The sequence below is a fragment of the Anas acuta genome, chromosome 2 (assembly GCF_963932015.1).
Source record: "Anas acuta chromosome 2, bAnaAcu1.1, whole genome shotgun sequence".
In the NCBI taxonomy this organism is placed as follows: domain Eukaryota; kingdom Metazoa; phylum Chordata; class Aves; order Anseriformes; family Anatidae; genus Anas; species Anas acuta.
The window spans coordinates 30957443-30970400 of NC_088980.1; the positions used below are offsets into that span (position 1 = coordinate 30957443).

At 34.9% G+C, this 12958-nt stretch overlaps 1 protein-coding gene across 11 annotated transcripts in view; it reads right to left on the reverse strand.

The window, feature by feature from the left end:
• The window catches only part of CRPPA (CDP-L-ribitol pyrophosphorylase A), a 132264-nt gene that overhangs the window by 65476 nt on the left and 53830 nt on the right, over positions 1-12958 (reverse strand). For all 11 annotated transcript variants that reach the window (XR_011093797.1, XR_011093796.1, XR_011093799.1 and 8 more), the window contains one exon: positions 2113-2210. Coding sequence is in view for 7 of the 11 variants with exons in the window: in XM_068674097.1 (XP_068530198.1) it covers positions 2113-2210 (98 nt within the window). In the remaining 4 variants the exon portion in view is untranslated. The remainder of the gene's footprint in view (positions 1-2112; positions 2211-12958) is intronic.

Genomic DNA, 12958 nt, shown 5'->3' on the forward strand with positions numbered 1-12958 from the left:
GTGTTATAGATTCATGATGATGTTACTGCAGTCTCTCTCAGAAACCTCCCTAACAAAATGTCTTTTGGATTCTTCTTTAAAGGTTCTTACTTAGAAGCTGACAAACATATTAAAAGTAAATATGGTGGCTAGTATGCACTAGTATCAAAACTATCAGACATGCTAAACTATTGACCATACTTAGATTTCAATTTCAGATTATACATACCCTACCATATGCTTCTCAATCAGTGTTTTATTTACACTGACTATCCTCTAATTAGCCCCTTTGAATAACCCAGATTTCAGTTCAATAAGTTTAATATGGTTAAAGTAATTAACCAGAGTCAAATCTCTCACAAGGTTACTACACTTCACTTTAGAAACACCTTCTTTCTAAGGTCTTTCAAATTTGGGAAGTACCATATAATGCTAACCTTGAAAATTACCTCACATGACTAAGGATGTTTCAAGGAACAGTACAATACAGGGATCTTGATGGAGTTCTTTCGCAAATGTCACCTTGCAGGAATGTTTTAGAAGTGTTGAGGAGACAAAACAAAAACTTGACTGTGAGGAAATAAAACACAGATCAAGAGAAGAATGGTGCTAGAAGTCATCAGTTAAACTGATTTAATAGAGTGATCAAATAAATTCATCAAAAGTGAATTGAATGATCAAAAAAAGTCGCATATCAGGATGAATCCTTTCACTTTACTCCCTCATTACCTTGTTTGCGGTCATTTTATATGTAGCTTATTCAAATGCATCACAGGTTCAGACGCCTGACCAACCCAACAGCTAATTGCTTCTACAATCAAAAGCTCCAAAGATGTTGCAGATTTTAATTGGTTTTGGCACCAGTCTGACTTTTAAGTTTGGCTTTCATAAAGCTAGTTGTTCGAACATAAATTCTTTGTTTTTTCTTCCTGGACTGGAAGTGTTTCTCATGGTATTATTAATGTGGTTATATGTAAATGTAATAGATATACATAGGAGTGTGTAAGTTGATATTTAAAGTTTGTTTTTGTTATTTTCCCAAAATGAGAAAAATGTGTTCCTCGCAGTACCAGAACAGCTTAACGAGTGAAAAAAGTAAAACTAGTAGTGGATCTAGTACCAGTGAAGTGGAAGAAGACTTCTGCTCCATCATACAGCTATTCAGACAAGAAGAAAACGTTATTCAACTCTGCCCATGTTTTGTACTTTAAAATGTAGACATGTAATAGACAAAAAACATGATTTTCCCTACTAAATACAATTATTTCCAAGTAAGAACTGAAAGTACAATATCAAGTCATATTTCCAGATGGAAAACAGCAAGTTTGCTATACAAGAACATCCCATATGAACTGATTACAGAAAACAGATCAATAGACATGAACAAAACCTACTATAAAGGTAAAACTACACATACTGGGAAACCTATATTTTTGATCAGTTACTTCTACTCTACTTCTCTAGGAAAGATGTAATCTCATTACATAAGACATAATTAAGAATTACCCCAATATCACTCAAGATTTGTCTTATTACTAAATGTTAATCATCTTTGGGAAAATGAAAATATGTGATAGTCCCATTATTAAGAATAATGGGAAAGGAAAAGATAGTTAAATGCCAGTGGAAGATTCCATCAATATTCTACAGCAATGCTTCAAGAAGCATTCAGTATGAGTGAAGTGTACTTCCATATCTCTCTGCAAAAAGGCTGATTAACTTTGCATTCACAATTGTGCAAGAATACAACTTACTCTTTAATTCATTTAGACTTTAATTCAGACTTCAAAGTAACAAAAGCATTTCCTCTGTAACATATTTGTAACAATTCAGGCTTACTGAATTCGTAAAAGCTAAAGAAAATGACCTCTCTTTTCTGGATCCAATTTCTCCTCTAATCTAATATAAACATTTTAAAGAGCATCTGTATGATCCCTCTCTATAGTATAATTAAGCAGAAGATGCTTCTTTCTTGGTAACTTCCACACCTGGTGTTAATCCTTTTTAATAAATACTCAAGTGACACAGAAGGTCTCAGTTTCTCTATTCAGAATTTATACCATTTCTTACATGTTGTGACAACAAGAAACTTTAAATTAATCACACAGTTTACAATCACAGAGATGTACTTACTTTTACTTGGCTTTTCAGAGATTCATGAAGGAGAAAACCTACTTGTGCAACAGCTTCCTTCAGATCAGTGATAATACAAATTTGTTGTGATAGGTTATCTGTTATCAAGAAAAAAAAAGCCAAAATAATTAAATATAATTACTTATCTGCTAAATATAATGTCCAATTCATATACTCATGTCTTTTGACTGCTCTTTAAACAAGCCTCCATAAAAGATACACATTTGTTGCATGTGGAAAGGTTTTTTTGTCTGTTTGCTCTTATACATAATTACACACAAGTTCAATCAGATGCATTTAAGATTATTTAAGTAAACGTCTCAGTTTCTATTGTAAACTCAAAGACTTGTTTCAAAAAATAATTGTTAAGCTGACATAGAGTTAGCATTATTAGAAAGTGACTTCTGTATTTAAAACAATTCTTGTGAGTGGAAACAGTGAATTAATCACTGAGGATCCCCAAAAATGATTCTATGAATCAAGGACACTTATTATGGCCAATATCCATTGCATGTCTACAAAAATCACAGTAGCGACTCTCTTTATATTAAGTTAGCAAGAATGGGGTGGGGTAGAGATAGAAGAGAGAACAGTAACTATCTGCATAAAAAACATCACAACCAGGTGAAAGTGAGAATAAAAAAATGCATGGCCAGTTCTCAGAGGACTGGAAATCACAGAATATCACAACTGTGGGAGAAATTATCTTCCCATAGATTCACTGGGCAAAAATATCCTGAACGTGCAAAGTTGGCTTGTACTTACTACAGAATAACTTTACAGTCTAAAAGAATGGGTCAATGGAAAAACTATATTGAATTAATTTCTTATCAGCAGAAAGCAAGCAGTAGACTGAAATCAAGAGTGCAAAAGCCATGTGAATTTAGTACTGTACAAGGAACGCAGATACCCTACTGATACAAGAAAGATGTACATAATAAAATAGATTGGTGTATCTGATTTCAAGAACTCAGATTCTATGGAACTAGGTAATTTAACTAAGAAGGTCAGATTGGAAGTATTACAAAAATCTACACGTGGAAGAAAGCTGTGGAATCCAAAAAGGCACCAACACTTCAACAGTTCTTCTTTAAAATAAGTCAGTTTTCAACAAGCAGTGTCAAATGTAACCTCACAAGAGGCTGCTGAAAGATTCTAACTGTAGAAACCCACCTCACTCCTCTCCCATTCTCCTTAAACCTCTGACTTCCTGTAATGTACATGAGAAGGGAGAGAAGACTCCCAAAATGGTGACTAAGAGTTGCAGGTTAAATTTAATAAAGAAGAAAAGAAAGTGATTAAATGTGAAAACATTGGAGGAGTAATGCAGTGCTAAAATATGAAAAAAATTAAAGTAATGATAATGTACACATTGGAAAAATACTGCATGCTTTTAAATGATCAAGAAAAATGTACAGAGAAAATCTGGGAAATCATTGTTTATAAAATCATTATAACAAAGCAATAGTTCTGCTCTAGTTGAGGTTTAAAACTCACTTTCAATTTAAATATCAACACTATCAAGGGCCAATAAAGTCCTTACGTTAGTTTAGGCGGTCTATTCCTTTGCTGTATTATGGGAAGGAAGGCTGAGTATAGCCTCCCTCTTCAATGACACAAAGCCTGTGTCCCACCTCTGAGAAGCTGATCCAGCGAGCTGTCACTCAGCATAGCCACCAGGAATGCAGGGAAGGCAGCTGGATGCTGGCTCCCAGCTCCCTCTGACTTCCTCAAGTCTGCTGGCTACACTCAATATTTCACTCCTGGTTTTCAGGAGTCTGTGTCTGGGTGAATCAAACAGTCAGTCTGGAAAGCCATGTCATGAACCATATAAGTTATCAGCTAACAAGATTTTGTTTTTCATCAGACCACTTGATAATTCAGACTGGAAGGGACCTCAGTACATCTCCAAACTCCTGCTCAAAGCAGCACCACCTATGAGGCCAGGCCTGGTTGCTCAGCCCCCTAATCCCCTGGATCTTGAAAGCCTTTGAGGATGGACCCTGCACAACCTTTCGAGGAAACACGTTCAATGTTCCACTGTCCTCATGGTGAAAGTTTTGCCTTTTATTGAGCTACAACTTCTCATTACAATTTTTTTCATTAGCTCTTGTCCTCCAACCATATACCACTGTTCTACTTCTCTTCCCCTCTTTCATGACCTACCTTCCTTTTTATCTACCCCCTTTTTTTTTTTTTTCCCTCCCCCCTCTTATTATATTACCTAATCAAAATCTCTCTTGCTTTGGCTTCCTCTTCCTCCACTTATCTTAAACTTATTTCCCTGGAAACCTCCTCTTCCCAACACCTGTCTCCCATTTACTCTTGACTTCTTCCCAGCTGCACCTGATTAAGCAGTAATCCTTCCCAACACCGCAACACATTTAACATGAATTCAGAGCATATTTTGGCATGAAATCAAAAATAGTTAAAACTCATTTATGCTGCCATAATTCTGAGCAATTAAACATTAAATTTCTCCATCAGGAAAGTGGAAGGAATTTTCTTCATTGAAGATAAATCAGAATTTCAGAATTCATTCCATTAAATGTCTTTTTCTCTACAGTAGAATCCTTAGCGTTGCATCACACGACAAAGCAAAGATTTTCTGGTGGTATTGTTCCTTCCCTACTTCAGGCATCCCTAGTGCAGACACCTGCACCTAAACTGCCCACACCAAGCTCCTTGTATATGCAACAAAGAGGCACTTCTAGGAAGTAATTTATCTGCCATGTTTCAGTTGTTTGCTTTCAAATAAGATTAATCGTTCTCTAGATGACATGGAGTAGATCACCACTAGCTGTTATGGGACTTATCAGTTACTAGTTTTAGATATAAATATTTGATGTCAAAAATGTCTGCATTTAGTTACATGAATCCCAACTTCACAAAATCTTCCCTTAATATTTTCTGTCTGCAACTTTGGGTAGTTATGTGCCAATGTTTCTGTTCTTTATCCCCCTATACTATACTGAGCACTTCCTACATGTGTCATTCCCCTTCTCCACGTTATTGGTATGCATGAATTTCTTCCATGAAAAAATTGTATTTTTTTCTTAGACGAGGCATTCCTAGCTATAATGAAAGATTTCCTGACATCAGCTTCTAGAGCATTATCATGTATTGACGTATTTTCACATGAAACTATTTTGCAACATTAAAATACACCTATGTGAATTTATAAATGAATTCAATTTAATGGTCATTATTTTAGTAAAACTGTCATTACCCTGAAAGAAATGCCCATTCAAGTCCCACTTTCTTCTCATATCTCATGACAGAAAAACAATAATTCATATGCACATATCTGTATGTATATAGCAACATTAACTATGTAAATAATACTCAATATACTGATACATAATTAAATTATTTACATACATATATTAAAAATAACACTTATAACAACCCTGCAAAAATGCTATTAAAAGGTCATTCATTAATCAGGGGTTTTGCTTGTATTACCTAAATATTCAGCCGAGATGGTCCGCCTGGATTCTCTGCCACAGCTACACTGATACTAAGAAAATCTGTAGTAGAAGACTACATAATACAGCATGTTAGGCATTTAAGATTATTCCAGCCCAATAAGTGTAGGTAGATTTCAGCAGATTCATTTTTAAAGTGTCATAAAAATATCTAAAAATAAAAATATATTTTTGCTAAAAGTAAACCTATAAACAATATACCTTGAAAAAAGTGTTTTCTAAAAGCTTCAGAATTTCATAATAAATATGAGAATTTCAGCTGAGAGATGTAAATATTTGAAGCTCTTGGAAATTAAAATGGAGAAAATATACCTTTAGTTTAAATGTATTTTAACTTTCAAGACAAAAGTCTCTTAAACCTTAAAAATTCTTTTGGGAATCTAGATTAAAATTGAAATTAATTTTCAATTGTTCTATGCCCTGCTTTTGTATCCTGAAAACATCACAACATGAAACTGTTTTAGGTCACATTATTATTCAGTAACACCTGTTATGGTCTTTATCCTAGGTTCTGACCCAAAATTATACAGTTAAAAAGTGTACAGGTTAACAGAACTACCTTAGTTTAAAAATATATTGTGCTTTCACAAACTACTTAAAGTTTACCCTGAAAAGCACGCCACAAACAACAAGCAATTATAATACCACTGTTTGAATAAAGATCATAAATATCACATCCTACAGAATTAATACCGTAAGAATAAAAATACTGAATTGCAAATGGGTAGGTTTTGGCCTACAGACATTTTTTTTCTTTAAATTGCACATACATGTAAATATGTATACATACACTATATTTACATATCATCCCATTCTTGGTCTGTCATTACAATTCCTACTGTTTTGGAAGCATACTCTGTTCATTAAATAGTTTTAAACTTTGCAGTGATTTCAAAATAAGGAATTGGTTTATCATCATTTTCTACACAGCAATGGCTTGACTGCTCTGGAAATTCAGTATGGTTCCCCCTGGCATTTCCAGTATCTTATAACAGAGTTGTTTCTACTACTGTAAACATAAGAAAAATGAAATAAGTATTGCCAAGTATCTAGTTCATTCATGCTTAACAGTATGAGTTGAAACTGTTATTCATACAACACAGGTAACCGAAAATATCTAATGATTTTTGTTTACCCATTTCATATTTCTTTGTAGCCACAAAAAAAAAAAAAAAAAAAAAAAAAAAAAAAAAAAAAAAAACAGCCAAACTTGGCACTGCCTCTACCAATATTAACATACCAAAAAAAAAAAAAAAAGGAAAAAAAAAGAGGAATATTTTGTGGTAGAAGACAAGGAAGAGGGTTGTTTTCATCCAACAGTAACTGTTCTGAAAAGCACCTCCCCACCTGCCAGTTTATTTTTTGTCTCACAGTGAAGAAAAGCCACCAGTTACTGGACATTGCAGTCTGCCCATGAAACTGCAGCCTAACTCTAGCAAGATCAGTCCTTTGCTTAAAAAAAAAAAAAAAAAAAACTTTTAAAATAAATATTATGTGGGTTCTTCATATAACAAAAAATATATTAAGTAACTCCCAACACCTCTAAAAAGTTCATATATATATATATTGATATTTTTCTTTATACTTGCAAAACTTAATTGTGTATACATTCATACAGCAGGCATTTATACAACCAAATATGAGTGTGAAATACCCAATCTGCAAGTGCACATCTGTGAAAAAGTCATTGGAGAAGAAGGGCCTTTAAGAAAAGAAAAACAAGGAGGAGAGACTCCAAACTCCAAATTAGAAGCAACATTTAAAGTTTACATGTTGGAACTAGAGTTCAAAGATACTTACCCTGAGGGCAGTAGTCCTAATGGAAATTTTTTTAGGATGTTTTGTATTAGGCTGATCTTAACTACATTTCTAGATGAGTCACCCTTATTGTAAAAGGATGTTTTCTTACTTCAAGACTATTAAAAATAGGCGTGTGCCACCTTGTCTGCATTCTCTACAAGTTCGTACCTGCTTAACTAAAGAAAAGTGCTAAATTTAATGTTTTTAAAAATAATGGTAGGAGTCTCAGATTTTCATAATGCAGTTGTAAAAGAGACTTGAGGAAATAAGGAAAATTAATAAGACATGTTTTAAGAAAAGTCTCAGAAGATAAATAACAATCTATTTGCATTAGTAAAGTCTTTCTTCGTATTGCCTTGAATGTGAATGATGTACATACCTATACATTTATGAAGTACAAAAATGTATGGATGCACATATGTTTTGCTTATCTCTACCTGAGTCAAGTTTAGAAAGCTGAAATTTGTCTATTATTATTACATCTCATTAGGCCAGCAGTTAAAAATCTAACTGTGCTTCTATGAAACATTTGGGTCTTGTTGCTTAGGTAATTACATTTATAATACAGCTGACTGAAGAAACAGTCTCATGATTATAATCAAATGATAATTGTATTTTCTTCAGACATTTAATTGCCAGGCATTTATTACCATAATCATTTTTTGTTTGCTTAGTTACATAATTATAATTTTATATATGGACAAAGAAATGCAAGAGTACCTCAGAAATAAACAGGATAGCAAAATAACATGTCAAATGGAACCACGAGGAACATGTTCCCTAGCAAAACTGTCCACAGGCACTAAAGTAACCTTAATATACTAGCATAAAAACTTAAGCATTTAAAGATCATTTGAACTAAGCTCATACTTCACAACCAAGTCACTACTGAAAACCGGAAATGAACAGTTGGCTGAATAATTCGCATCAAAACAAGTACTGTTAATAGAGCTTAAATGGATTTTCTAAATAAAACAAACAGGTTAACAGAAAAGATAACTGGCATTCTCTGAAGGTAAAGGAAACCAAACTTTCAGTCACTAGTAGATGATACAAAATGCATCATCTCACAAATATACACAAATGAAGATGTTTATGAAATTTGGAACACTAACCACAAAATTAAATTATACACTCTCCGTTCCTAACTTCATCCAGTGATACAATGTGCATCCAGTAAGTTGGATCACTTATTAACAAATCATTTGTGAAGACTCCCTGGTAATGGGGAGCCAGTGCTTAGTCCTTAGCACCCTGCTAGTTCACACATTTAGCTCTTAGGACTCCTCCGGGGGACCCTGACGACATGCCAGGTAGCACACTGAGAGCTGATCCCTTGCAACCCAGCCTCACAGCATCATACAGGACTGTGCCTTCAAGCACTCTACAAGGCTTGAAGCTGGAGTCTGAATTCACCCAAGTATACAGGACTATATAGTGTACAAAGCTACATCTCAGTCCTGTGTCATCTTCAAAAACGACACAATCCCTGTCATGTAGACCACCACCCCACAGGTAACACAGCTTACACCCAAAGTCATATATAGTGTCAGGAACTGGCACTCTCTTCTCCATTCAAGTAGGAAAGTCCCAGCAGTACAGCGCTGCTGAGGCCTGCCCCACCACACACCCGTACAAAGATTGCTGGCACCTCTGCTCAGCAAGGTCACAGACACGCTAGTGGCCAATGTCAACAAAAGGGCTTTTAGCAAGGCAAAAGATAATAAACTCCACGTGGGAAGGTAGGTATTCCTGCCATAACTATTATTCCTGGAAGTTACTAACATTTCCTCATCATCCTAAAGAAGGGAAAAGGGAAAAGAGGAAGAACATATCCAGAAAACCCAGCCCTGAGGATATCTCTAAGGGATCTAACAGTATCTGAAAACCACATGCATGTGGATCTCTTGCTGGACCACTAGCATATTGGAGACTCCTAGTAGCCAAGCTTACGTCTCTAGTTAATCAAAATCAGCAACCAGGAATTCCTGCCCCTCTCCAGGGACCAGTGAAACACTGCACAGCCGCTGCCACTTTCTTACTGTGGTCACTTCTCTGTCAGTCTCTGTGACACTTCCATGACACTAACAGGTCCCTAACACTGAGGCTCAAACAGCATTGAGTAGCTACCACACAGTAGAAAGTTGTGGGAGAAAATACAAAGGGGAAACAACAAGTCAGAGCACTTTACATGGATCTGAGTAGTGGGTTCTGCAGTCCTGAGAAAATCAGACACAGTTATAAAGTTAACTATTCAGCTAGTTGGAAAAGTCTAATAGTACGCCTTGGCTTACAGGATGGCTGCCATTCTGGAAGGTGACCTGTCCTTGAAGGTTTCCCCCAGGTACAGCACAACACAGCAAAACAGAGCTAACAACATTTCTTCTGTAAAAATACAGTTTCTTCAGCAAACTCATGGTTGTTGTAACCACATGACTGAATAATATACAATGTGGAGGAACAATAGGATGCTGCTCACTACCTCAAAATATAAATTCTCTCCTTAAATATACTTGAAGTTTTGCGTGATTGTCAATAAAATACTTACCTAATTTTAATCTGCATGGCTCAACTGTCTACTGTAAAAATAAGTCATATTATATCATAGCTGAAGATCTAATATTTGAAGCCTTTTGAAGGAAAAGATAAGGCACAACTGTCAAACTGCAGACTCAGGTGCTAACTGTCTACTCAATTATCTTTAATGAGGTTTTATGTAAGATAAATCTGTTGTGGAGTGTCCTCATTATCTAAGGAGGACTCTTATTATGCTTGTTTGCATAAAGAGTAAAGGATATGTAAGGTTTCCCCTTCCTAAACTCATGCAGCACGGCAAAAAGCACATTTAAACTTACTTACTTTTTCCATACAGGTAGAATAAAAGACTATTGTGGTTACTTAAACAGATTTATTGCATGCTTCCACAGTAACAAAACACTATATAAGTAAAGATCAAGCAAGGGATTAGCCTGATTTACCACCATGCAGGTCTTCATTTCTACTTTAAGCTGCATAAATCTTTTGTCACAACCAACAGCTGGAAAAGATTGTACCAACTGTGATAACATAATGAAACACACATGTAAAATATGTATCTATGAACAACATGAGGAGAATTTGTGCTCCAGTGATAAGCAGAAGAGAAGAGAAATAGAACAGTTAAACTTTGCAAATGTGACTTTCATGTGAATAAACTATACCCTTAATTTCTGGGCTGGCAAGTTTAGAGAACGCTGTTTAGTAGGGATCTTACTTTAAAATTAAAACACATCTTCTCTGATGAGATTAATGAAGTCCCTATATACATTGAAATGAATATGCATGAAGGTTGTAGTAGCAGCATTTTTATGTGTGAAATAATACAGTGTGTACACGTTACATAAAATTAGCAGTAAAAACAAAAAAAATACTATTAAAACATCTTTAAGCACAATGTTTAAAAAGATTATAAACATGCAGGCACTTCAAAATACTCTACGAAGGAGCGCTAAGACTACATGCAGTTACCATCATGAGGATGAGAGGACATCAAAGGGTGATCGCAGAAGCCATTTTTTCATATTACACTTGTCTCTAGTTTCCCTAGAAGAAGCATGATGACTCAGTTCCACCTTCACAGGAGCTGCCCTGTGAAGGGCATTGCACAGGGGATTTTGCGCAGATGGACGCACAAACAAACTGGCCAGTGGAAGGAAGGAAACAGGGTGCTCTCCCTCACTCCAGCTACATAAAGCAGTATTTTACATAAGGTGCCCATCTGTTTTTCTCCTTGCCCACTACAAAAGAATGTATCTAGTAAAGGATCAAATAAACTGCAAGATGATGAACAAGAACTTTAAAAAAAAATGTCAGCACAGATTTTGATTTTCTTTTCATGTTTTTACATCCTCAGGACATCATGAAGGTCGTCTCAACTAAATAGTTCTTAATATTCAAATAATACTAAATGACACCACTCAATAAATTGCCTTTTGTATTGCAGTTAAGTTTGAGGAAAGTAGAAATGAAGATGGATCGACCTGATCCAGTAATAACTGATAAATTGCCATTGAATATTGAGAATATTCATGCTAAGTACATGAAAAAAATATGCAGGAAAAAGAAAAATGAGATCAAACTTAACACAGAACTATGAATTTGCTATGAAATTTGGAGATTTTTTTCCAAGTTGAATATTGAACCTCTTGCCAAGACATGATCAATATATTGCATGCATTCAGTTGATTCATGGCATTTACACCATTTTATGCTGATGTGACTGGCTTCAACATGCTTGAAGCACAGAAGTATAATTCTTTCTACAGCAAATATTTCCAAATACTGTAACAAAACAGCACATCTAAGCAACTGCACCAGATTCTACATTTCCTTATTAACATTGCAATCAGAGAGAATTGTTTTTTGCAATTCTCTTCTCTATAGACAATTCTTACAAATCCAGGTAATACTTTGAATTTAAAAGAGGTCTGTACTACAAAAGCATGCACAAAATATCTGAGTTAGAAACTCATCAAAAACTATCATGCAGGTGTAGACAAATTTGCACTTTACTAGATTACGTGGTGCAAATAGAGTCTCGGAAAATATTGTTTTTCTTCATATTTAACTACTATTCTAGTTTGGTACTGACTCTACAAAAACCTATGATTTAACTGAACTTAACTCACTGGGACAAGTCAGATCATTAGTTAGTTATAGACAAGCATAATGACTAGTGGAATGGGATCTATATTTAGACTGGTAAAAAAAGGAATTTTAAAAATATAATTACTTTTGCACTCTTCAAAGATTGGAAGCCTCCCTTGGTTCCATTACACTGTCATTAAAGGTCAATTATTACTTATAATTCCTGTTCATCAAGACAAAAATCATGGCTTAAATTTGTATCGTACTCTATCATAATATCCTTATTTTGTACACTGTTTTGTTCTATTACCTGCTGTTTTCCTGTGAGTCATTTCACTTACATGATAAGCACAGTAACAGTGTGCAAGCTTCTAAAATTTATATTCAAATTGAATTGTTTTATCCACAGAAACATCACTTAAAATTAAGTGAAAACTACTACTAATTTTCCAAGAACACACTAATTTCAGCAAAAATGCTTTGATAATCACTTGGTCAACTCAAGAACTTACCTGGATTTTATTTGCAAAAAACTCTTAGTGGCAGAAAGAAATCTATTTGCATAAAGATTATAAATGTCTAATAAGGTCTGTAGATATATCAAAATAAGTGGACAAATTGGAAAAAATGCACATTTGGAAAATGTTTTTCCAGTTGAAATCAGACCACATCTACATTTCCAAAACTTCCCATGAGCTCAAAATGTTTAAAAATACTGTTTTGAAAATATTAGCTCAAGCAATTTCAGTAACTCAAGAACAGCTGATGAAAATAGCATGAAATATGCTCCACTACCTTCATCACCTTCATTGTCTTGTTCCAGTATGTCTACATCTTTCCTGCACTGGGGAGCTCAAAACTGGACCCAGCATTCCAAATGTGTCTCCCCAAGGCTGAGGAGAGGTGAATAATCACCACCTTTGTCCTGCTGG